Source organism: Macrotis lagotis, chromosome 1 (assembly GCF_037893015.1).
Source record: "Macrotis lagotis isolate mMagLag1 chromosome 1, bilby.v1.9.chrom.fasta, whole genome shotgun sequence".
Taxonomy (NCBI): domain Eukaryota; kingdom Metazoa; phylum Chordata; class Mammalia; order Peramelemorphia; family Peramelidae; genus Macrotis; species Macrotis lagotis.
This window is the reverse complement of record NC_133658.1, coordinates 151,906,506-151,933,548: the sequence shown is the minus strand read 5'-3', so window position 1 is coordinate 151,933,548 and position 27,043 is coordinate 151,906,506. Positions and strand designations below refer to the sequence as shown.

Genomic DNA, 27,043 nt, shown 5'->3' with positions numbered 1-27,043 from the left:
AATACTCTTCACCTTTTAAACTCTTTCCTACTTTTCTCTTCTCTTGTTTCACTCCTTTCCTCCACACTACATTCCTCTCCCCCTCACTTCTAGTCCTTCCTACTTTTTCCTTTCTCCTCTCTACTTCCCACTTCTTCCTCCTTTTTCTCCTCTCCTCTTTTGTCCCCTCTTCTCCTACCTTTGGCCACTCTCTTTTCTTGGTTCCTTTCCTATTTCATTTTCTTCACTCTTTCCCCCTCTACTTTCCTATCCCTCCCTTTCTCCATCCTTTCTTAATCTTCACTCTACTTTTTTTTACTTCTTTCTCTCTTCTTTCCTTTTATTTAATCTTCTTTTCTCTCCTTCTCTTCCTCTCTTCCTCTCTTCCTCTGCTTCTATCTTCTCTCCTTCCTCTTTGCTCCTCTCTTCTTTCCTTCTCTCATCCCTTTTCCTTTCTCCTATTATCCTCTTCTTTCTTCCTTCTAGTTCATTTCCCCTTTCTCCCAGTTCTTCTCTCTTCCCTTCTACTTTTTCCATCCCTTTTATTTACTACCTTTTCCTCTTTTTCCTTTTCAGTCTTCTTCTGCCCTCTTCTCTCCTTTCTCTTTTTGTACCTTTCTTTCCTCTTCTGTTTTCCTCCTACTTTTCTTCCTATCTAGGTTGTGGGCCAACTCTGGTTGAAGGAGAACTGACTATTACATTAATGCCCTTTTGAGACCCTAGTTGGATGAAGAATTTACTTATCACCCACATCAGTGACCATTCTATCTTCTATCTCAACATTTCCTGCCTTGCCTCTTTGACTTAGTGAAGGACCTGAGATGGAGTAGGTGGAATGGATGGAAAGCTCTCTGTCCCTGAATCTAGAGTTGAATCTAAACATCAAATTGGTATTGAGAAGAGAGCAAACTAGCTTGGGGTGACACTCACCCAAACTTTAGTGCCTTTATGAACACCCAAGAGCTTGGGAATATTTTAGGAAAAAGAAAATTTGTTCTTCTCCCTCAGAATAGTCTTTATTGATACAGCAGCCTCTTGTTAGAATGATACAACAAGGTTGGATGGGCTGTCTTCAACTGAGTAGTTTCTAGTTCAAGTTAGAGCCACCTGGGTGGCAGAACAGATAGGGCCTTGGAGTCAAGAGGACCTGAGTTCAAGTTTGCCTTCCATTTAATCATCTTTTCTCCTCTCCTCTTCCTCTGTATCTCTGCTTCTATATTCTCTCCTTCCTCTTTAATCCTCTCTTCTTTCTTCTCTCATCTCTTTAAACTTTCTCCTACCATCCTCTTCTCTCTTCCTTCCAGTCCACTTCTAGTCACTAGCATTGTGACTCTAGGCAAGTCATTTAAATGGGATAATATTGATAAAGTACTTAGCAGATTGCCTGAAACATAGAAGATGGTTAAGAAAAAGCTTGTTTCCTTCCTTCCAGATTCTACCACTGCTTTGCTAGATATTAGGACCTTGGTATTATTTCTTCTCCCTTGGTCTCAATCTTCCTAGCTGGAAAATGAATGATAATATCTATATACTTTCTTAAAGAAGGGGAAACAAAAGTGAGGGGAGGTGGCAGAGAGAGTTCACACACATTTCTTTCCTATGTCTCCAGTTATCTTCAACTTACCTCCTCAAAAGTTGTGAAGAACTTGGAGATTTAGATGGGGAAACTGAGACTATAAAGGATAAGTTGACTCATGCCCAAGTCTCATCGCCCCTGGCAGAATGAGTCATGGTGTGCAGCTGGCCCTAACCAGGCAAGTGTAGGGCATCCCTGGAAATACCTGGGAAATGGTGCCATCCGGGTTTCTCCTGTCTCTGTTCCCAATGACTCTGGGCTCTCCCCATCTCTGATGGCTCAAATGTTCTCTAATATTGTGAGGGAATGTTGCTAAGAACCACCATGTTCCCCAGTGGGTTTTCCTAGGACTGAGTAGCTCTGATTGCTCATTTTATTTTGATCCTCTTCCCATGAATTCACATTTTAAAAACAAAAAAGACAGACAAATAACAACCCGAATACCTCATCAGCCTAACCCTGGGAATGAAGAGAGGGGAGTATGTCTTTAAAACTATTCCCTGCATGGTAGGCCATATTGGCCCACTGCCATAGTCCCTTGGGCTGTGATCTCATCAGGTCCTATGAGCTAAGCAGGATGAGGCCTGGCCAGCCCTCTGGAGGTGAGACCTCCCAAGAAAAATACAGGTGCTCTGGGTAACTCAGGCTCCCCCAGGTCTGAGTCTAGCTGGTCCCCAGCACTGGAGGTGACCCAGATGACTCCCTAAGTCCTCTCTCACACTACCTGGGCAGGGGATGAGGAGCAGTGATGGAGCCCACAGGTGTGAGGCATCCTTTTCCTATCTCTTTTGTCTGTTACACCTGACCATGCGGACCTCAAGAAACAGGTTGTTTACTACACCAAGCTGTTCCCAGGTCCCCTACCCAATCCCAGGACTGCCCATTGTCTTACAGCGACCCAAATTCCTTGAGACTAGCTCAGTACTAGCGAAGGGATCAAGAAAAGTGGCCTCTGATTATATGGTCGGCTGGTAGACCAGCCAACCATGCTTCACCTTCCTCAGCACCCCCTTCCCCACCCCACCCCCAGTCTATTCACTTTGGGAACTGGTGAGGATGAAAGGGACTGCATTAAGTGGAGGGCGGTTATTAGGCTGTTTTATGGGCATGCAGATATTCATTAGGGTCTAAACCCAGTCATTAGAGGTTTGAAGCCAGGGCTCCAGGCTTAATCTCCTCTAGAGCAGAAACTGAGCAGGGTTACAGGTTTCCCTCACAACATGAGTCTTTAGGAGTGGAGTTTTCCTCCCCCCCAGGGGCCCTGGAGAAGGGATGGATGGTAGCTTCTGTTCCCCAGTCTTGGAGTCCCTTCTGCCCCACATGAACTGCCCACAGGTTAAGGGAAAGAGCCCAAGCCTAGAGATGAGAAGGCTGGCATCCCTGCTCCAACACTGAGACCTCAGTTTCCTCATCTGTAGAATAAGAATAAGAATCTTTGTACTCAATACCTCAAGGGCTGTTGGGAAAAAAGGGCTTTGTAAACTTAGGACATACAATGTCAGAGTCCAAAAAAGCCAGTTTTCCTTCTTCTCCCCTGATCTTTAGGAGAGCGAAGGAGATAAAGAACAGGGACAGAGAATGGTAGAGATGAATGAAGCGGGGAGCCCAGTTTTCTTTTTATCTGCTTCCATCTCAGGAGCCTGTGTTTCAGGGTCCAAAGTCAGCAGAGGCTTGTGTGATCTGGGATAAGCTGTAAATGTGTCTCATCTGGTATAAGCTTCACCTGACCTTCCACCAGTAAATTTAGCTAGCAGGATAGAAAGATGACTGTGACATAGTGGAAAGAGCACTGGATTTGGAGTCAGAGGACCTGGGTTGGGGTTGGCCCTTCTGACCTCAGTATGGGGAATTCTCTTCTAGCTCCAGTCATCCTCCCTTCTAGGTGAGTAAATGATGGGCTGGGGAAGAGATGGGAAGGAGATGGACAGAGATAGGAGCATCAAAGGTGGGCTGACCACTCAGCTTCCAACCCAGGAGAGGAGAAAGGGTCAACGGTTTCAACAGTTTTTTTGAGAAAAAAAAATTATTTTTTTAGGACCACAGAAAAAATAAGTGGAAGAGGTAGTGACTGCCTTAATGATTCTCCCACCTCCCACCTTTCCAACTCTCCCAATAAAAAAAGTGACATTCTGAGACCACAAGGAAGTATATCACTGTGCTCTTGGATATTTCTCCCACCCCCTGACAGGGGTGTGCATCCACAAAGCCCATTGCTGAGGCAGATCATGTCCTCAGGCCAGCCCCTCATGCATGTCCAATGATCTGAGGGCAGAGGTGGGAGTGGAGGCCCTCCCTGGCATCCCAACACACACACACACACACACACACACACACACACACACACACACACACACACACGACATTATGTTTAGAAGTATTAACATTAATGGGCTGTCGGTGCGGGAGTGCGGGGCTGAATGGAGCGTGGCTGGACCCAACCGAGAGGAGCACGGGGGCTCCAGCACTGCCAGCTTAATCAGTTGTCGTTTCATTAACAGCCGCTGGCTTCTGTGCTGCATCCACAACCACCAGGGCAATTAGTGGCTAACAATAACAACAACAACCCAAAAAGTTCTGGGGAAAAGTTTGTCTCATCTCCCTTGGTAGAACTGGCTTCCTGGAATCCCAGAATCCTGAGGCTAGAGGAGCTTTCTGAGGACACACCTGCATCACCCCAGTCAGATGGGTGGATGCCTCTCTTATCATCAACCATCTCGAGGTTGAGGTCACCTCTGCAGGAGACTGAGGGAAGGCCCAGGCTGGGGGCCTTAGAGAGCTGGCAGAGGGACCAGGCCAGCACTACTGAAGTCCATCCACACCCTTCTGCAGCTCTCCTTGACTTCCACTCCATCCTCTGTCCTCCTTTCCCTGCATGCCCATGGGTGCTGTCACCCAGGATGGCTTCCTCCTCCCCAAAGTTGTGCAAAGGTCCATTTCGACATGATGAGCACATTGTTGACACTCCCCATCCCAAGTTGGAAGCTGAGTTGTCAGTCCACTTCTGGGCTCTTGTCCTCTGTCCTGGGAAAAAAGGAGGCCACAGACTCAGGCTCCTGAACCTAGCTGGATGGCCCCAGGGACTTTCTTTCTCCTTCACCCTATGACAAGAGTTTTAGGCAAAAAGTCTGGGCCACATACAGGACAGAGTGTTAGGGGACCTGGTCAGAGACCTTCATCCCTTCTGTCCATCCCCTTCTTGTCCTATTACCTTCTAGTAAGGACCAGGTCAGGGTACCTCCTGACCCCTAAGAGATTCTAGAGTATTTCATAGGATTTGGAATGGAAAGCACTTTGGTTGTCATCTAGAACACTGTGGGGATGAGAAAACTAATGGCCAGAGATGTGAAGGCTGGGATCTGAACTCAGCTCCCCGGCTCCAAAAGCACCAATGATTCCACGTGCCCCTCTGGGATTGGGGTGGAGTTTATTGGTCTCAGTCTCGGTTGTGTTTTCATTGCAGTTGCCAAACTCCCCTGAATGGCATTTACCTGCTAGGCACAATAAAAGTGATGCAACAGGTGAGAGCCAGCCCAGATCTCCAGTATTCACTCAGGATATCACCAGATCCACTGGCCTTGTGATTGGGTCAAGGGCCAATGGAAGCTGGAAGTCAAGTGGATTTTGTGGGTCAGGTTAGGAGAAAGGGGGGGAAGTCACCATGATTAAGACCTTGAAAACTCTTGGAGGGGGTGCCTTGGTAACCGTGGCATCCCCCTCCATTTGAACCTACAGTCTCTCAGGAGGCAAGGGTACTCCCACTTTCTCCCTCTTTTTATGGTCACTGAAGTCTACTATTCCCTGGGGAATTTACAAGCTTATTTGGGGGTCCTTACCACATGGTAGGACTCAGAAAGATCCTTTCCCCCCTCAGATAGTTCACATAGGGGTTTGTGAGAAACTGGACAGCCTTCTACAAAGAAGAGCCCATAGGGAAACTTTCCCCACCCAAACACAGAGGCTATCCATATGACAGGTGCTATCCTCAGAAGTGGCAGAAAGTAGGGGAGAAGGCCTTTGGTAAGGAAAGGGACTTTTGCCCAACTCCCCATCTCCGTTGTCTCTCATCGCTACCTTACATCATGATCCCACCAGGAACTCACATGGCTCAGAACACTGGGTGATGCCTAGGAAGATGCTTTTCTTGGCTCACAGTGAATACAGATGGGAGAAGACAGGCACCCAAGGGCTCTTGTCTACCCAGCTCAGTCAGGAGTCTGGACCCCTTACAAGTCCTCTACCTGCATATGACTAAGCCAAACCTTGTTCCCTGGCAGCTGGCCAGACCAACCCATCAGAATAGCCTGATCCAACAGAGCTGCAGAGGGCCTTCCCCAACCTCAAATCTGAAGGTGCTGAGGACATGGTCAACCAGTTTCAGACCATCTGAAAGCAATATGAAGAATGATACCAAGCTATCCAATTCCATATTCCCACCATGATGGGGAGACATTTGTAATCCAGCTCAGGGTCCCCATTGCCATTCAGAAAGATGAGTCAAGAAAAAAGAAACAACCCCCAAACCAAAAAAGACCTAGGCCCTTGATCCCTTGATGTCAGCTTCACCAGAGAAAGAAGCTGAGGCATTTCTGTTTTATCTCACTTGAAAAGCATTTCACAAGCCCAATCTCTGGTTCTGTCATTCCATTGTTTTCTCTCAGGATTCTGGGACCCCAGGTCTGCTCTTAAGGAGCACCCCCACTCCAAGCCACCCAACTAAGTTTCCTTTCTCCCCAAGCTAAGCCCCCTTCCCTCTTTGGCAGGAGGGCCAGGTAGACCCCAACATGTATTATAGATCCAGAGAAGAGGAAAGAGACCCAACCAGGGATTCTAGGGAATGCCCTGGTTCATTAAGGGGATTCAGAACCATCAGTCCTTCAGACTGCAGTTTGGATTTCCTACCCTTGTACTCCACCATCATCTTCCAAATAGGAACTCATAAGAGCAGGATGAAGATGATGGCAAGGGGGGGGGGGGGGAGGAGGCAGAACATCTTATGACTGGAAAGCCACCAGGACAGTGTGTCCATATTCTAACATCAATAAAAGTAACCCCATGGATATATGCTTTGACCTTCTGCTGGACCCATTGGTGGAGGTTTCCTTTTGTGTCAGATAGGGAAATTGGTATGGGAGTGAAGTGGATAGAAATAAGTCAGGCCCTATACCAAACATGTTACAAATAATATCTCACTCATCTCTAGTGAGATCTTGCCATTGTCCCAGAAGTAGTCTGGCCTGTTTAATCATGTGTGGGGAAAGCAGAGTTATCCAGTAGGCCAACAGACAGGAAGCAAATGTGCCCAGTGATCAGTCACAACCTATTCCCATTGATTAGTGAGGGGCGGGAGGGAAGGAGAATCAAATTAACCTATCTGGAAGATCTGCCTAATGACATGGGGTCCTGGGCATCTTACAAGTCTATTTCATAGGGATATCCCCCATCCTGATCCTGTCAGCATTGGAGACCCCAAAGAACCAAGGCTGTCAATGTCATCCAAGGATGGTCTAGCCAAGCAATATTGAATACCAGCTCCTGAGCCCCCAAACAGATGCTAGATGGCCTCTAGAGCTACCTGGAAAGCCCCTTTTTGAGTGAGCTCATCAAGTTGGGTCCTCTCCTGGCTCAGCCTCCCTTCCTCCCCACTCCCAGACTCTGAAGCCAAGGTTTAGCCTCTTTGAGCTGGGAGCCCCTCCCTGGTTACTCCTCCCTTCCAGGACTTCAGTCACCCATCCAGAAAGACTGGATATTAGAGATAAGAGGAAGGAAAGATGGAAGCTGATAAGAGCCTGGGCTAAGGAGGTAACCTTATGGCCCCTCCCATCCCAGTTTTCCAAGTACTGTTTATTTGGGGGATTAACTGGGCTATCACTGTCCTAATTACTCTGTTCATCTAAGGAGACAGAGGGCCCTGTTTCTCCCTCCAGGATGGGGCAAGAGTGGGGCTGGGAAATAGTGCCCCCCCCAACTCCTTTGTTGGCCCTCATTATTGCCTGGGTTTTCCAGATGTTACCTCGTCTCCCTCCCCTCCCCAGGCCTGCCTCCCCTCCTCTCTCTCTCTCTCTCTCCATCTCAGTGGGAATAGCAAACCAGCCATGTTCTTATTCACAGACCTCAGTCCAGATCAGTCATCTGTTTGTACTGGGCCTCTGCCAAGGCTTGTGTAGATTTCCCACACCCACTTTTCCTAACCCCATGGTCCAGGCCTTAGCCTCTCCATTGATCCCCTTCCCAGACACCCCCCTACCCCACTCCTCCTCACCCTCCCCAGATCCTGTCATGCCCATTAAGTGCAAAGACTGATTAGGAGAGCATGTGTGTGATTCATTCTTCTTTCTCATCTGGCTCTCACCCGGATCCACACCAAGGCCTGAGAGCCCCAGCCCTCTGGCCACTCACTGATGGGTCATCAAGACACTGACCTGGGAATGGCTTTAGTAACCTAGCTTCCTCACCCCAGACAATAAAGCACCCTACCTCTACTGCAACTCCATCTCCCCCACATACACACACAAACACACACATACATACACACTCTGCCTCTACTTCCTCAATCTGAATACCAACCTTGAAAAAGTCCTGCTTCTATTTGGTCCAATCACCAAATACTTCCCAGCCAAGTTTCCCCCCAGTCCTAGAATTAGAGGAATCTAGTTTCTATGAGTCATCCCTACCTCTACCACCTCCACCACCATGAAGTAGAATGGGATAGTGGATCTCTCTCTCTCTCTCTCTCTCTCTCTCTCTCCTTTCCTTTCTTTTCTCTACTGGGGATCCTTGGGGGAAGGAGGGGTTGGAGAGGAGGCCAAGAAGAAGACTGAGCTCAGATGGTATCATTAAGGGATACTAATGCCCCTCATCAAGACATATTAAGAAACACCATCAGCCGTTGGCTCCATACACCCTGGGTGATCGAAGCGGCAGCAGGATGGGGCCTGGGCATTCATAGCTGAGCAACCTCCAATCCATCAGCCCCTCGGCATCCCATTAATTAGCCTTTTCAGACCAGCCCTGATAGGCTGGTCCCTGGTCTTGTCACCAAGAAGCTAAGCTAAGGAACAGAAGGAGCTTCATGCACCCCCCCCTTCCCTCTCCATCTCCCCCTCCCATGGGAAAAAGTATCTATACTAATCATCCCTTACATTTGTGGAGAACTTAATAACTTTCAGAATGTTTTCACACCCATTATTTCATCTGATCTTTATAAAAACCTGGTAAACTAGATGGGAGAGGTATTATTATCCCTATTTTACAGGTGAAGATACTGAGATCCAGTGAGGTGGAGCCAAAGCCATAGGCCTAGCTAGTGTCCAGGCTGGGACCAGAAGGTGGTTTTGCCTACCTCTTGGTGCCATATTCTTCCCACCATGGCCTATGTCATGTTTGATTAAGCTGATAGAACTACAGACCCCTAGAGTGAGAAGAAACCTGAGATATAATCTAATCCCAAATGGATCTATAACATGAGTGCCCATTGCAACATTTCTGACAACGAAGGTTTCTCCTGAAGACCTTCAGGGACAGGGAGCTCTCTACTTTGCAAATCATTGCATTCTGCTCTTGAACCAGTTGATGGGAGGTGATTGTCCCCCACCACCATCCTTTTGTGATCTGACCTATGACTTCATCTCTGCAGGGGGTCTCTCAATATGGAAATTCTCTCCACTGGAAAAAAAATCACCACACAACTGTCTGTACTTTATAACTTTAAAGATTTGACTTGGGGTTCTGAGAGAGTTGTTGTGGTTCTTCAGTTTTCACCTCTCTCCTTACATAAATGCTTATTGTTCATGCATTTCAATCACATCTGATTCTTTGTGACCCCATTTGGGATTTTCTTGGCAGAAATGCTGGAGTGGCTTAGTGTTTTCTTCCCCAAGTCATTTTTTCAGATGAGGAAACTGAGGCAGACAGGGTTAAGTGACTTGCTCAGGATCACACAGCTAGTAAGAGTCTGAAGCTGATTTTAGGCTCAGGTTTTCCTGTCTCCAGGTCTGGTACTCTATCCACAATGCCACCTACTTGCCCTGGACATGGTAGGGGTCTAACGGTATTTGATTTTTAGATTATATGTGTGTAGTTGATTTTTTTTTTAGCCTAGTAGCAGGACTTTAATTTTTCGATATTGGATGTGTGTGTGTATGTGTGTGTGTGTGTGTGTGTGTGTGTGTGTGTGTGTGTGTGTGTGTACAGGAACAGAACAGAACTAGAAGGACCTCTGAAGATTATGAGGGAGGAGAAAGAGAAAGAAAAAGAGAGGGAGAAAGAGAGAAACAGAGATAGGGAGAGACAGAAGAAAGAGACAGAGAGAGAGAGAGAGAGAGAGAGAGAGAGAGAGAGAGAGAGAGAGAGAGAGAGAGAGAGAGAGAATGGGTAACCAGGAAGATGAAAAGACCCATTTAATTAAGGAAAGGGCTTAAGAGCCACTAGCATTTATCTATCTTCCCCTTATTGTCTCATGTGCTAACCTGGTTCCAAAAGTAGATAGTAAGTTCCTTGAGGTCAGACTAGTCTCATATATTTCTATCATTCTAAAGTATCAGACATAATCATACAGACAGACAGACAGAAATAGCTGTTTGTAGTCTGTCAGTCTATGCTGTACTGATCTCTACCTCTATTCTCCAGTAGGACGATCTGTTCAAAAACTAAGTCAATAATGCCATGGGTCTATTATTCCAAGAAGCTCCATCTTTTAACTATGCCAACATTCCAATGTTCAGTTAGTTAAAAATAAAGTAACTCACATTTCTTCTAGCATATTAACATTGGAAAAGCATTTTCCTCCCACCAACCCATTTTGAGATGAGAAAACTGAGGTTCAGAGAGGCTCAGTGACTTACCCAGAAACACAACTAATAAGAATCAGAATCAGAAATTGGACCCAGATCTTCTCCTGATTCCAAATCCAACATATTGGATTCAATATATATCCAATATATCCAATATATAATCTTATAATACCATAGTTCCCTTAAATGATACTTTATTTATATGATAAATAATGATCACTACTACTTTGTAAGCTCCTACAGAATAGGACCAGAATGTGTGTACTCTAAACAGAGCTTGATACACTCAAGGCCACCCCATAAATATTTAAATAATGGGTGGCTCAACTGATAATAGTATGAATAACCTGCTTACAGCAGTTTGTGAGTCAAATAAGGACAGGTGTGGTATCTCTTTCTGCTCTGCCATTTCTCTGTGCAGCAGGGTCTCATAATACCCTGGCAGGGGCTCCTCAAGCCAGTAAACTCAGTAAGGTGAAGGGAAAATGTTGAGGCCCAACTCTGCTGTTCCATGGGGATCTTAAGGGCATCAGTGAGATGCTAGCCTAACAAGCTGCTGGGGTTTTTTTGCTTGTTTGATTGGTTTTTTAGGTTTTTTTGCAAGGCAATGGGGTTAAGTGGCAAGTATCTGAGGCCAGATTTGAACTCAGGTACTCCTGACTCCAGGGTCAATGCTCCATTCACTGTGCCACCTAGCTGCCCCCAACAAGCTACTGTTTTGCCAGCCTTCTCTCATTACCCTTCTGGATATTTGGAAAGAAAGAAAAATCTTGCTTTCAATGTGGTGCTTAGACACCTAAATTCTAAGGCAACTAACGGCTCTGGAAGTTCAGGAAAATAGATGTGGCACAAAGGAACACCCTGAAGGGTCATCAAATATTTGGCCAGGAGTCAGGGAGGTAACCTATAGTTTATGTACTTTTCCAAGTATAAACAACTATAGTCTCCTGTTCTGAGCAACTACACTTACTAGCCTGCCTAGTATCATAGGAATGTGCCTGTTCTCCTTCCCAGACTGGGCAGGGGACATTCCTAACTCAAGGGAAAACTTTGACTTCTTGATTGCTTGATCCCTCCTAATCACATCCTTTCTTCCTCTCTGATCACCCCATTTTATGAGTCCAGAAATCCACACCAGTAACCAATGTAGGAAGCAAAAGTCAGAGGTCCAGAGAGTGCCAAGATAGAAGTAGGACACCCACTAGTCTGAACTCCTGCCCTAGTGCTCTTCTGGAACTTGGGGGAGAAAAGGCAAATGCCCAGCTTTGAGGACTTTTCTTTCCCAAAAGCTCCCAAGAGTGGCAGCTATCTCATACCTGGCAGCCAGAAACAGGGCTAGCTCCCTGAAATTCTAACTAAAGACACTTCCCCTCTCCTGACTGTCCCAAAAGACAGAGACAAGGGTGGGGGGTGCAGGAAATCAAGAAGTATAGAAAGAGACCAGTCTAAAGACAGAGACCAAGAGAAACGGAATGAGATGATGAAGAAAGAGGTAGAGAGAAATACACATAGAGAAACCCCAAAACAAAGGAATTTGGAGAGGAAAGTTAACTTTATAGAAATAGAAACCCCCCAGGACTCCAGCCTAGAGATTCCTGGTGTAATGGGAAGAGTGGTAGGCCCAGGAATCTAGGGAGATCATAGAAAAGTCACTTAACCTGAGGAGGATGAGAAGGTAGATGATGGCTGATCAAAACAAGAGAGAGACAGAGATAAAGTCAGAGAGACAGAAACAGAGAAACAAAGACAGACAAAGTGGGGGTGGGGGGAAAGAAAGAAAAAAAGGAAGGAAAAAGAGAAGGAAGGAAAGGAAAGAAAAAGAAAGCAGGGTAAAAGACAAGAAAGAAGGGAAGAAATGGAAGGAAGGAAGGGAGGGAGGGAAAGATTATAGAATTCCTGTATTATATAAAAAACAGTATAAGCATTTTCACATTGATCATTTCCAAAAATGCATTTTATTTCTATAAATTAGTAAATCATCATTCTATCATGAGGTGGGCAACATTCTTTATCATTCACCTATAATCTTAGATAATAATTTAGTTGATCAAAATTCTTAGTTTTTCAAAATTGTTCATTTTTATAATATTAATGTTATGGATTATTCTTCCCAATGGTACAGTAGCTCAGAATTCTCCAGTCTTCAGTAATTTAACTCCCATCTCTTCTTCTTCATTTCCTTCTTCTGATTTTTGTGAGGAATTTGTAATCCTTAATTTTTTTTTTGCTATGAACTAGACAGTTATCAACAACCATAGATTGAGCATGAACATCTAAAATGTGAGATCACAAATATATATTCCATACATCTTGATTTTTAAAATATATAAGCTTTAAGGTGATAGAGCAAAAATTACCCTGCTTCTGTACCCTTCTGAAATTCTTTCATATGTATTTTTTAATGTTTTATTGGTGTCCTTTTTTCTCCTTTTTTTTTTGCATCACTTTTGCTATTCTCTTCCTCTTCCTTACAACCCTGCACTCCCCTCCCCCAATCAAATAAAAGGCCTCCTGGAAAACAAATAAATCAAGCCAAAAAAAAAAAAGATGTTTAAGATTAAACCTCAGTTTCCTTTTCTGTAAAATATAATAGTTTTATTATCTACCTTCCTGGGCTTTTTTGAACATCAAATGTGGCAACGTATGGAAAGTACTTTTATTTGCAATCTTTTTCTTAGAGTTATTTCCTCCTTAATCAGCTGTTCTAGACTTTTGCTAGAGATTGCCCCCAAGGAACCTGTCCAACACCCTTTGGTTGCTCATTGGCAATACCCTATAAAAATAAAACAACATATCTGGGGACAGTGCCAGGAAATGACTACTCTGGATCCTTAAAGATCAGCAACTGTATCAAAGAGGAAGATATATTTCAAATTTGGGGCCCAGTGCCTAAAAGTCAAGAAGAGGGAATTCTAAGTTACTGTGCTGGTTACTCTAGATAACTTAGGTTATCATCTGATCTTTTTTGTGCCTTCCATCTTTGATTGGTTTCTTCTCTATTCCTCACTACCACCACCTCCTACTTTTCCAGATCCTATCTTTTTCTGTCGTGTGTGTGTGTGTGTGTGTGTTGGTATATCTCTCTCTACTCCTCTTTCTACCATGGTCCACATTTCTCTGCCTCTTAACGATTTTGTCTTTTTCTCACACTCTCTCCGTCTCTGTTTTGTCTCTCACCAACTAGTCCTCTCTCTGTCTCTGACTTTCTCTTTATCTCACACTCTGTAACTGTTTCTATGTCACTAGATTTCTCTCTCCATCTCTCTCTGTAATCTCAAAATTTAAAATTTAGAACTAGTTGAAGTCTAGATTTCATTCAACTCACCCCAACCCCAGACCCCAGATCTCCATTTTACTCTGTTTCTCTGTGTGTATCTCTCTTTCCTCTTTTTCCCCCTCACTTTCTGAGTTGGCAAGAACTCTCCTTTTCCATTCCCACCCCCATTCTCCATCAAAAGGTACACCTCTCAACTCTGAGGGCCTGAGTTTTGTAGCCAGGAAAAGGAAAGTGATTGATTCTTCCCGACCCAATGGGAAGAGGTGGGTGAAAAGATTAAATCATCTCTTCTTTGCTGGAGGAAATGTGCTGCTGACCCCCTGCTCCAGAGAGGTCAGCAAGCATCGGGCACCTGAGGCCCTAGCAAACGACAAGGTGGGCGGCTAGTTGGCTGTGGGTAATTGAAGTGGAATGAGGAAACTGTCTTCCATTGCTGCCGGGGCCAGCAGCTGAGCCCAGCCCCTGGTTCTGTGGCCTTCTCAAGCCAATCACTGATTCTAGGAGAGGGGGGCTAATGAGAGGGGCCCTGGAGCACCCCCAGTACTCCTGCCCTTCTGCCCCAGAGGTCAAGGACAAATGAGCTCTCCAGCCATTCCCCAAAGGAATCAAAGAACATGATAAGCAGAATGGTGCCCATCCATCCATCAATTGTCTACAACAGCATAATGACATCCATCACCAATTCTGGCAAAGAGCCTAAGAAGACTAAAACAGGGCCAAGGTAGGCTCCTCAGAAGAGGGGGCTCCTGGGCTGAGTCTTGAAGGAAGTTGAGGATTTAGAAAGGAGGTAGCACATTGCAGGTTCAGGTTTGGCTTGTGCAAATACACAAAGGGGAAGATGGAATGTTAAGTTCTGAGAGCACAATTTGACTGGAACCATAGAACTTAGGAAAGGGAGTAATGCAAAATAAGAATGGAAAGGCAGGTCAGAGCTGGATGGTGGAGAACATCCAAGACCAGCTTTTTATTCAGGAAGCAATGGGGAGCCAGGAAAATGATATGGTCCAATCCTTTCCTTAAGAGAAGGATTAATTTGGTAGCCCTGTGAAGAATGTATAGACTGTGTGTCTAGATCCTTTAGCCAGAGGTAGGCAATTCCATTTCTCCTCAGGATGACCATAAAGAATTAAAGCGTCTCTTTCTCTATTATCATTAACTTAAGCCCCACTCCTATTTCTTAGGAGTCAGTGACTAGCACCCTAGTTTTATTTAGCTACTTCATATGGAGAGCTATTCCAGAGGTACATTGACTTCAAAATAACAATAATAAATGGATAAATATATCCTCCAATGGCAGTAGAACATACAATCCCCTACAATACTTCAACTGCTGGAAGAGTTGACTCCAAACTTAGCTCAATTCCTGGGTAACATTGGTTTCACCAAGTTCTTGTCCAGATTCAATTCATCTACAATGTGAATCCTTATGCTGGGCTGAGGTCACAAAAAGGCCTAAGGGCCTGTAAATCCTTGTTCCTTGGGGCAAGCTAAACTAGGTGGCAAAATACAGCCTAGTTTCCAGCTCCCAGATTCCTGTGGCTCACTCGCTGAACCTTTTGATGCTATAGAATGGAAAACAAACAAATTAAAAGATCAAACATCTCATTACATTTTTTATTTAATTTTTCCCAGTTACATGCAAAGGTAGTTTTCAGCTTTCATCCATTTGCAAGTTTATGAATTCCACATTTTTCTATCAAACTCCCTTCCCTCCCCACCCCATGGTAGCGAATAAACTGATAAAAGTTGTACATGTGCAATCCATATTAGTCATGTTGTGAAAGAGGAATTAGAACTAAGGGGGGGGGGACCATAAGAAAGAAAGAAAAAACATTAAAGAAATTTTAAAAAGTGAACATTGTATGCTTTGCTCCATAGTTTGTTTTGGGGGTTTTTCTGGATGTGTCATTTTCCAAAACAGTTCCCTCAGGGTTGTCTTTAAGAGGAGCTATGTCTTTCATAATTGATCCATCTCACAATGTCACTGTTAATGTATATTATATTCTCCTGGTTCTGCTCACTTCACTCAGGATCAATTCTTGCAAGTCTTTCCAGGTTTTTTTAAAGTCTACATGCCTCCTTTATTAAGGGTCATGGGTCCCAGAGGGAAAAGACCAGTGCCTTTCCCCTTAGCACATCATCTCTCAATGAAAGAGAAAGAACCACCCAATTCCCCCAAGCCCACATGAAGTAAAACTGACTTGGACCTGATAGCATTTTCCAACTGGCTAATCCATATGGTTTTGCCACTTGGAATCACTTATAGAATGTCCACCCATGCTCCATAGTCTTTCCTAGCAACTTCCCTTACATGCCATTATGATTCTCTGGAACCCCTCTCCTTTAGCACTCTCTACATGACTGGGCTGTATGGACTGAGTGCAACCAATGAGGTCTGTGCATTTGCCAAATGAATTGAAATGGGGAGAAACTAGAATCATCAGGTTAAATTAGAAGACCATTACAAGAGTCCAGGTAAATTGTGAAGAGAACCTAAACTGGAGGAGGGTGGTCATAAAGGACTAGAGAGGCAATAGATGAGAAAAATATTGTGGAGGTAGAATCAAGAAGATGTATTATCCATACTACCTAGGTGACCTTAAGGAAAATGAAACTCAAGGAACTGACGTAACTCTCTGTAAAATGAAGAAATTAAAATAGATGATTTCCAAGGTATTTTACATCCTAAGAGCTAGTCAACAGGAGACCCAAGGTGCAAATTCATGTCTTCTGACTCCAGTGTCTCCAATAAAATATCTGTATCTGTTAGTACTCTACAATTTATAGGGTTGTTCCGTCCCTCCATTACTTCACTTGAGCTTCCAGATAGTACAGTGACTTAAGCAGGGCAGGTATAGTCTATTTTACAGATAAGGAACCTGAGACTCCTAAAGGTTAAGCGACTTACCCAGTCCTACACAGCTGATGAGTTGAGCTGGTCTTAAACCCAAGTTTCTTGACTCTTAATCCAATACACTTTCTAATATTCTGCTATTACATGATTCTACTGCTAATTAGCAACACCATCACCACCACCATCATCACTGGGTCTTGCACATCTTAAGTGTTTAATAAATGATGGTTGAACTTGTTTTACTCTGGGAAGCCAAACCCAGATGGTGTGGGAGCCTTAACAGTACCAGAGACAACATCAACTAACCCAAGGCAAAGTTGTGAATTAGGGAAGTTTGTCTTTGGTGTCCTACTGTTTGTCCCTGCTCTCCTTTTTGCCTCACCCCTATAAGCAATTTCCTATACAATGACTTACTCCTAGACCCCTTCCATTCCATGAGCTGTGAATTGAATGAAAAAGAAATGCATTGATAAGAGAATTTTGGGTGATGTTAGAGGAATTCACACACACACACACACACTCTCACACACAAAGGTAGCATTAAAGGATTTTCAAAGATATCTAATGCCCAGCTTTAGCCCTCAGAGAGACTGCCCATGGTCTCTGATGGGGTGGCATCTCCATTTTCTAAAGAGAATGCTAATGGAGAAGGTCACTAAAGCAAGTGAACAATTCAGTTACTGATGTCCAAAAGGAATGCTTATTCCCCTATTGTGTAGAGGGAATGATATTGAGATCACCAGGTTGAATAGGACCTAGGAAATCCTGCTGGGAAGTTGAGAAATGAGAAGGCAGGATCTCTGAGGGCAGAAACTGGATTATTTTTCACTGTTCTACACACTGTAAAAGTTTCCTAATGCATTCAGGATTCATGGGACCATAGAGTCAGGGAAGGGGCAAGGGGGATTCAAATGGTTCAACTCTATTTACAGATGAGAAAACTGAGCTGGAAGGGACCTTACAGAGCATCCAATAGAACCCCCTAATTTTTACAGATGAGGAAACAGAGCCTGTCAAAAAATAAATCCAAAGTCAAAAGCAAGTCAAAGGAGCTTGACCAAGGTCACACTGGTGTTAAGCAGCCGGGCTGGGATTTGAATCCCAGATGTTTTGACTCCCAAACAGCTATTTCCTGTACTTCTCTCTATAACCATTTCTTTCCTTCCCTTCAGAGTCCCTTCTAGGAGGCAGTTGGAAACTGGGATCCCAGCCTTGGTGGTGTCACTGAATGTGTAATCTTGGGCAAGTTTCTTCTCTGTTCTCCTGTTTCCTCCACTATAAAATTGGGGGCATGTTAACAATCTCTGGTAGAAGAACATTAGCAGAGGCTTGGCTGAGCCATAGTTGGCCAATCTGATCCTGGGGACACAGTAGTGTTACGATTTTAATATGAGCTAATACCTTCCCCATGCCCCAAGATCCCTCCCTTGGGGCCCAACTGCATTTCAGGAACCCAAATGGTGGGAATTTAAGGCAATGCATCAGGGCAATGAGAAGGAACAGGTTTACTTCTGCTTTGTTCCTCAGGACCTTCCTAATTCACACAGGGAAGGCTGCTCTGGAGATCATGAGATCACAGCATCCTGGAGCTTCAAAGAAGATTTGTCCAAGCCCCTCACTGCACAGAGGAAGAAGCTGAGATGACCTAGTGTTGGTTCTGACCAAGGACCCCCAACTATGCTCCTTCCTCCGGAGTATTTTTAGCCCTTTTTGTAAGCCTCTCTGCTCCCAAGTTCCTGAGAAGCTTACTCAGTCAGCCTAGGCCCAGGGTCCAGGGCAAAAGGCCATATGGTCTTACTCAGCAAACGAATGGAAGAGGTCAGTTCTCTGCCTAAGAAGCTCCAGTTGGTGAGAGAAAACTTCCCAGAGGGAGAATAAGTTCCTTCCCAAGTCAATGGGAGATCAAACTTTCCACCCCCACCCCACCCCACCCCCAGTGGACCCAGCTAAGGTCACATCTCTGGGTGGGGCTGGGAGTTTTTAGAAGAGGAAAATGAAACAGCAAATTTGGGGTTGCTATTGTGTTGTTTAAACAAATCATTGGCTAAACTGGGCTGGGAAGAGCTGAGGTTGGGGGAGGGGAGGGAGCCAAAGGGATCCTAGAGTTGAAATCTGAGGAGTCAGGTTCAAATCCCCAGCATGGCTAATAAAGAGGAGGGTATAAAATTCAATGTTATTCAATAAGCATTCTGTTTCTACTCTAAATTAGGTGGTATGGTAGGTACTAAATAAGCAAAAAAGAAAAACAATACAGGTAGAGAGAGCCCTGCTGAGGAAGGGTGTTAGGAGCTGGATTGAGGATGATGGGGAGGAGAGAGCAGAGGACACAGGGCTTTAGAAGCAAGGCCTTGTCCAGGTAAACTCTCTTAGGTGAGACTCAAGACGGTGGCAGAGCTGGGAAATTCGGGCTGGATGTGAGCAGCATCAGTCAAACTGAGAATGATCTGGGCAGGCCCAGCCTCCTGGCCTCCTCCCAAACAGCTGTGTTGTGTATTGATGTGGAAACAGAAGTTGGTAGGGGCTATTCCACCATGGGAAAGACCCAGAAGACTGAGGGAAGACACGATTAATGTACAAAGGGGGGAAGAGCAAGAGAAGGCAGTTGCCACATTCTCCTTGTAGACACCCCCAGCCTCACCCTCCTGCCCTCACCTGGAGGTGACAGAGGACCAAACCAGGAAAAATTCAAGGTTTAGTGGTAAAAATGAAGGGCACTGTCCCAGAAAAGGGAAATAGGAGAATGGGCAAGAAATTGATTCTGAAGGGCATCACAGGGTAATAGACTCAGGAGACACCTGGGCTCTGATCTCATCTCTTGACACTTACCAGCTAGGTAACCATCCACAATTCATCTAACCTCCCCCAGTCTCAGTTTCTTCTGGAAAATGGGGATAATAGCACAACAGTAGACTCAATTTAACAGGTTTGTAATTGAGGATCCAGTGAAATAATGTTATAAATGTCAATTATTGACTGGAATATTGAGGCTATTAGCTGGACTTCAGATTTTAAGTCGCAGCCATGGGAGCTAGACTTTGGGTAGGTTTTTCAAGAGGTCAAGGTGAAATTCCTACCTCCCAATGGCCTTACTCCCTCACCCAAGGAAGGGGACAAACTGAGTGGAACTGGGGGGTTAGAGTACAGTTAGTTGCTGAGTGAACTAGTCTATAATTTGCCCTTAATTGTTGCAATTAGTCTTAGAAAAACCCTATACTTGAACTGATGCTGAGAAAAGTGAGCAGAACCAGAAGAACATTAAACACACTAACAGCTGTGGAGGGCTGATGGTCAACTATGATGCAGTACAATAATCAAAGACAACACTAAAACACTTGTGATGGAGAATATCATTCCTATCCAAAGAAGGAACTGTGGAGTTTAAATGCAGAACACAGTTTACTATCTTCAATCTAAAAAAAAAGTTCTCTTATGAATTATGTTGGAGTCTTTTTCTTCTATTTGAATGAGATTCTTTTTTCAGAAATGATTTTTTAGGGGTTTTTTTTTTGCAAGACAATGGGGTTAAGTGACTTGCCCAAGGCCACACAGCTAGGTAATTATTAAGTGTCTGAGGTCGGATTTGAACTCAGGTCCTCCTGACTCCAGGGCCAGTGCTCTATCCACTGTGCCACCTAGATGCCCTCAAACATGATTAATATGGATCTATATTTAACATACCTATCCATGCAGAACCTAAATTACATTGTTTTTTGGCAAGGGGAGGAAAGGAGGGAGGGAGGGGAAGGAGAGAGGGAATGGAAAAGCATTTCACTGGAAAAATAAAATAAAAACCTTACAGTTGGGGGTCACAGAGATCCCTCAGAATTGCCCAGGATATTGGCACCGATGAGCCTAGTGCCCTAGCTCTGCTCCTTTCATCTGAGCATCTCCCTGGCCTAAATAAACAGTAATTAACATTGCACCCCCATCTCTTCATTATCCCACAGTCTGGGGAGCAAGCAGGGAGGAGAGAAAGTGGGGAGGGGAGGAAACTTCACTTTAGCAAGCCCAGAGGAGGCCACAGGGCCTGCCTGGGGGTCATGGGCTGAGTTAGCATGGGGAAAAGAAGCCCTCCCTGGAGCAGGTTCCTCTGGCCCACACCCCCTCCCTTTTCCCTTTCACTGTCTGTAGTTTAGCCAGTGACTGGCCAAGCCCTTTGAGTACTCTCAGAGGAGATGACTAAAGAACTATTTTCCACCTTTCTGCAGAACCACTTCAATCAGAATCCAAAACTTTTATTCCACTCAGAACCTAAAAATTGGGCCACTGATACTCATTTTAGAACTCTTAAGTCTTTAGGTAGAAGAGACTCAGGACATCAGCTCATGGACAGGAACCTGAGACATTAGAAAGATTAAGGTAGCTTGTTCGAGATTATAGAAGTAATAATGAAGCAGAGGTATTTGAACCCAGATGTAGGCAAGTCACTTAAAGGGGCAGCTAGGTGACACAATGGCTAGAACACTGGTCCTGGAGTCAGGAGGACCTGAGTTCAAATCCAGTCTCAGACATTTAATCTTTCATTAGCTGTATGACCATGGGCAAGTCACTTATTGGGCAAGGTACCCATTGCCTTGCAAAAATAAAAAAAGAAGGGGAGGGCAGTTAGATGGCACAGTATATAGAGTGCCAACCTTGGAGTCAGAAAGAACTGAGTTTAAATTTGATCTCAGTCATTTACTAGCTTCATGGCCCTGGACAAGTCACTTAACCATGTTTACCTCAGTTTCCTTAACTGTAAAAAAATCAAAGAAAGAAATGACAAACCACTACAATATCTTTGCCAAGAAAACTTAAATGGAGTCATGAAGAGTTAGATTGAACTGAAAAATAACTGAACAATCACCATTCTGAATACTTCCAGCTCTCTGTAGTCCCATAGCTTTGGAGAAGCTGAGACACTATGAGGTCTCTGGAGATCAGATGGCTCACCTCTTACTTTCAAGCAGACCTGTTCCTTGAACCATTCCCTCAGGTACATTGGCAGAAGAAGTAGATTCCACATCCTCCTGTAGACATCCATCCAAGGATTCAATTTGGACCCTGCCAGTGGATGCAACCTTCCACACCACTTGCCTCCCTCCCTCCCTCCCTCCCTCAGACCACCTCCTAACCAAAGACAGGCTTTCAAAGAAGGAAAACAGTCTAGTGTTTCCTTCTACCTTCCTCCTATCCTATGTAACCCACCAGTGTTTCTGTTGTTTTAGGGTCACAGCCTCAAGACTGGAAATATAAATGGCCATGAACTGACTGGTAAGTAAGCCATCTCTCTTTTTTTTTTTTGTTAGGTTTTTTCAAGGCAATGGGGTTAAGTGGCTTGCCCAAGGCCACACAGCTAGGTAATTATTAAGTGTCTGAGGTCAGATTTGAACTCAGGTCCTCCTGACTCCAGGGCCAGTGCTCTATCCACTGCACCACCTAGCCACCCCCAAGTAAGCCATTTCAGATTCTTCATCTTCAGTTTTGATCAATCAAAGAATAACCATTCATCGATCACCTACTATGTTCAAGTCTCTGTAGTAGGCTTTGAGTACAGAAAATGAAGCAATCCTTTCTCAATTGGAGTTTACATTCTTGTTTCTTCATTTGTAAGATGAAGAGGTAGAACTAGATGGATTCCAGATGATCATCTGCTTTGGAGTACTGAGACGTGGCAGGTCTTAATGAATTTGAGGATAGGGGTCAAAATTCATTAATTTTATATATATATATATATATATATATATATATATATATATATATATATATATATTGAGTCTCTGCTATATGCAAGATCCAACTTGAGAAATGCTATTTGACTGTGAGCATTGCCTCAGTTTCCTCATATACCAAATGGAGATATTGATGGTTGCACTGTTACCTCACAAGGCTACTGTGACATTAATCCTTTATGATTTTAAAAACCCTTTAGAGATGTGCACTAATATTAGCATTACAAAAATGCCTCTGCCCTTGGGAAGCTTACCACCCAAGAGAAAGTTGAAGACAAGTGCACAGTGGCTGGGTTTCTTCCTCCTACTGTGGCTTCCCTCTTCCTTTAACCTTTCTCCTCACCTATTTTCACCCAATTCCCTTAAATCTGTTTTCCTCTCCCCTCTCTCCAATCTCTTCACATTTCCTCAGTCTTGATGAGCCCTCAGCTATTCAGGGAAGTAAACCAGAGGGTACCCAGGATGTGCAGTCATGAAGTGGACAAATTGGGCAAGGGGAATTCTTTTGAAGAGGGCAGGGGTGAGAGACTGGGGGCCGGTGGAGGAGGTGGAGAAGACCTAGAGATAGATGGAAGAGGAAAGCTGTTATTTCTTTTCTCTTACTTTCTGATACACATCCAGATGTGTACCAACTTAGTCTACCAACTTCACTGAAGATACTTGGAAATATGGTAACATTCACACTTGAACTCCACACACACACACACACACACACACACACACACACACACACACACACACAGAGAGAGAGAGAGAGAGAGAGAGAGAGAGAGAGAGAGAGAGAGAGAGTTGCATATAGACTAGTTTATAAACTAGAGACATACCCAGGCACAAATACTCAAGAGCCCTTATACATGGATGTTCAGAGGACAAAAACTTACATGAAAGGACTCCAACTTAGAGACTGTCCCAAATTTTCTCTGACCCATGAGACACTGACAGTCATCTGTATTTCACATACACACCATACACTCCATTAGACTCTGATCTCCTCCAGGAAAGGGGGTGTCTTTGGCCTTTCTTCCTATCTCCAGGGCTTATTGCATAGTGATTGGTTCTACAGAAGGTACTTAATAAACAATTGTTGACTGGCTGACTTCTATTGGGGTTAATAGACATCCTAAGCATAAAAAAAAGTAGGCCCCATTCCACCTATACTATATTTGCCAACATTTAGGCTGTATATGCTATTATAAAGGCATCTTAGTGGGGAAGTTAAAAAAAAATTTGACCTGGAGTCAGAAACTCCTGAGTTCAAATCCTACCTTAAGATACTACTAGTTTGTGACCCTGGGTATGTCACCTCTCTGAGGATCAGTTTCCCCAAGTATAAAATGGAGTAATAATATCACCTCCTTCATGGGGTTGTTTCAAAAATCAAATGAGGTTCACATTTATAAAGCACTTTGCAAACCTCTGAAAAAGATGTCATTGCTACCTATTATTATTATTATTATTATTAGAATTCCATTTAATGATGATGAGACTGGAATCACAACATTAATAGTAATAACAGCTGGCATTTATATAAGCGCTTTAATTACAAAGGCCTTTAGAGCCAAAACCTCATTTGATCCTTAACAACACTGCAGGGTAGATATTATTATCTCTATTTTACAGATGAGGAAAGTGAAGTTCAAAAGAGGAACAAGGTGTCAATTTCTTGCCTTCTTGATGGACAGAGGAAGGGGTGACAAGAGGGAGAGAATTTGGGATTGAAAGCAAAAATTTTTTTAAATGTTAAATATATCTACAAAAAGGAAAGAATAGAGAACTTTTCCTGACACACATACACACACACACACACACACACACACACACACACACACACACACACACACACAATCTTAGACTTTAATTGACTTACATTCAGAAATCCTGAGTGAGAATGTCAATAGACAGGACTGCTCCTCTTACTTGCATGCCTCTGAACCTCCCAAAGGATAATTTCTAGCCCTCCTACGGAGATAAGAAGCTTTTCTTTGATTTGTGAACTGGCTTAGTGGAGGAGTTTAAGAAGTGCAGGTCTTTTCCTCAGATTCTTTGCATGCTTAAGCCCTTCTCTCCCATTCTCCTTTCTCAAGTTCTTTTTCAGAATTTTCTAGCAAAAAAAAAAAAGGCCCAAGGAGAATATCAGTGCCTCTCTTAGGCCTCAGTTTCCTCATCTAGAAGAGGCATTCAACGAGGATTCTTAGCTCCAGTCTAATTCTTTCCTGCTAGAGAAAGAGAGGGAAAGGAAGATTTGATACAGTCTGCTGAACTCATCTAAGACTGAAGTTCACACAGACTGGAGGAGTAGGGGGTAAGGAAAGACCCTTTTACCCTCCCAAACCTGACTCCTGAGAAGGAAGAGGGGAGAGGGCCCACATTTGCTCTCTCTCCTGAAAGGTCCTCGGTAGGCTCTCCTGCCACAACCCAGGCCACCACTCCCACTGGGAGAGCTTCCATGAGCAAGCCTTTGAATTGAGTCCAGCCCACCCCCATAACCACTTCCAGATCCTTGGACCCATCCAAGAAACTGGCTCCCCTGGGAACTTAGTTCATAAGGAAATGCTGAAAAAAAGGAAAGAAAGGAAGGGGGAGGGAAATAACTGTTAAACATATACAGAAAAGTAGAAAAATGAGCTTCTTCCTGAGCAGATAAATTGTCATAAGGCAGAAGAACAAAACAGAGGCCTCCTACCCTTCTCCTGTAGGCCTGATTCTCACCTGCCTTCACCTAATCATCAAAGATGAAGAGATGCTTTTGGATACTGAGACCAGATTTAATGTACCCCTCATACTCCCATTTAAATCCTACCATTTCTTTAAAAAAAAAATCCTTCTATGAAATGCTCAAAGGAAGTCTTCCTTGACCCCAGACCTTTGTGATTTAGCAACATGGCCCCCCCCAACTCCCTTCCCTACCCCTCAGGCCCCATATCATAGAGTACCACAAGTCAGGAGGACCTCAGTTTAAATTCTTAATCTTTCCCCAAACACTGACTAGCTGTAGGAGCCATTGAACCTCCATGTACCTCACTTCTCCCCTCTGAAAAATGGGGATAATTTCAAGACAGGGCTCTTGGAAGTATCTAATGAGATAATGCCTGTTATAGTAAATGTCAAAAAGAAATTGGAAAATCCTAAAGCAAATCTATAAATGTCAGCTAATATTGTTAGCATTGCTCAACGGTAAGGTCCATGAGGGCAGAGACTATGTTTTCTTATTACCTAAACTTTGAATCTCCCCAGCATCTAAGCCAGGGCTCAGTACATAGGTATTTAGTAATTATTTGGGGAACGTATATTTGGTACAGGGGAAAGACCTCAGGCTCTGGGGTCAGAGGACCTGGGTATGAATCCCAATCCTGCCACTTCCTTCAAGACCTTGGGCAAGTCACATCCAAACCTCAGTTTCCTCTTCTGTAAAATGAGGAATTACAGTGGACTAGAAGACCCAAGGAGGTCCTTTGATGATGCTGATGATAATGGATGATATTGGCTCTGATGACCTAAGAGATCCTCAGGGGGTCTCTGGGCTAGAGGGATATTCACTTCCCTTGTCCCTTCTGTGCCTTTAGGTTACCAGCCTCCCAGCCCCCCACCACAGACTGGCTTCCATCGGTATCAGTTCAGCCTCTTTGAACAGCCAGAAAAAGGCAAAGTTATCACCCTGACCTCCAAGGAAAAAGCTAAAAGAGGTAAGAATTGTGACTTAACCCATGGCTCAACTGGAGCAGACCCCATTGGGTAGTGAAGGCCTCAGGCCCCATACCCATCAGCTCTGAAGCAGTAGTCTAGCAGAAGGGTATTCCTTCTTTGAGGAAGCTCAAGGCCGGGCCAAGACAGCATCTCCCTAAGAGAGGAAGAAGGTGAGCAATCTCCCCTAGGGTCCCCAGTAACAAGTTTGGGCAGCAACCCTACAGCAAGCACCCCAGCTGGTAATTGCACCCAGTAATTGGGTCTGATCTAGGTAAGAGGACTCTGGAATGCCTCCCTGCCAGCCTGTCCTCTTTGTTGACTGTCTGATCTAGTCAGAGATTCGGCCTCCTTGCACAACTGCTCTGCGGTCAAGGCAAAGGCAGCCTTGAACCCCAGCCTAAGTTCTGGCCTGATCCCTCATCCCCTCTCTAAATACTTCTTAGCTCAACACCCCCAGGGCCTGAGAGCAAAGATCCCTTGGTCCCCACCTGCCTGCCCCAGGTTCCAGCAGGCACCTTATATCATCTGTGACCCTGAGTGAACCCCCATCTCCTCTCTGGGGTTTCGATTTCCATTCCAGGAAACTGTAAGAAAAGGAAGAAGAAAAAGAAGACTATTTCAACAGCCTGTCAAGATGAGGGGGTGGGAGGGAAGGGATGTAGCAGAAGGTAAGCCAGAGAGCAGTGGTGTCAATCAAGGCAGAGTGGAGAAGTCCCAGAGTGGAGAAGTTGCAGGAGGTGTCTGGGTAGAAGCTGCCTCAGCCCTGCTCATCTTCACTCTGAGAAGTGAGCTAGGTGTTCTCACGGTGCCTTTCCAAACCCAGGGACAAAAAAACTTCCTTCTCCTTCCCCAAACCCCAGCTGAGCCCCCCCCCCCCAAATGAGCCTTATGAGATGGGAAGCATGGACTAGAACATTAGCCACCAAGCAGAAGGTGAGGTTACTGAGCCGTTCAGTTAGATTCGAATTCTGCCTCAGATACTTAGTAGCTGTGTGATCCTGGGCAAATGGCTCCATTTTTCTAAGCCTCAGTTTACTTATTTGTGAAATAGGGACCATTACAGCCCTGGTTTCATTTGCAAGGCTGTGAGAGTAAATGAGACAAGGCAAGGAGAGGGAGAACTTGGCAGACTTTAGTTCTATAAAGTATCATAGAAAGCCATTTTTTAACTTT

The 27,043-nt window shown here is 44.4% G+C and overlaps 1 protein-coding gene across 4 annotated transcripts in view; it reads left to right on the top strand.

Annotated features, from left to right (window-relative positions):
* The window catches only part of PEBP4 (phosphatidylethanolamine binding protein 4), a 170,633-nt gene that overhangs the window by 127,244 nt on the left and 16,346 nt on the right, over nucleotides 1-27,043 (top strand). For all 4 annotated transcript variants that reach the window (XM_074209161.1, XM_074209164.1, XM_074209163.1 and 1 more), the window contains exons 5-6: nucleotides 21,683-21,728; nucleotides 25,750-25,869. In XM_074209161.1, the coding sequence (XP_074065262.1) occupies nucleotides 21,683-21,728; nucleotides 25,750-25,869 (166 nt within the window). The remainder of the gene's footprint in view (nucleotides 1-21,682; nucleotides 21,729-25,749; nucleotides 25,870-27,043) is intronic.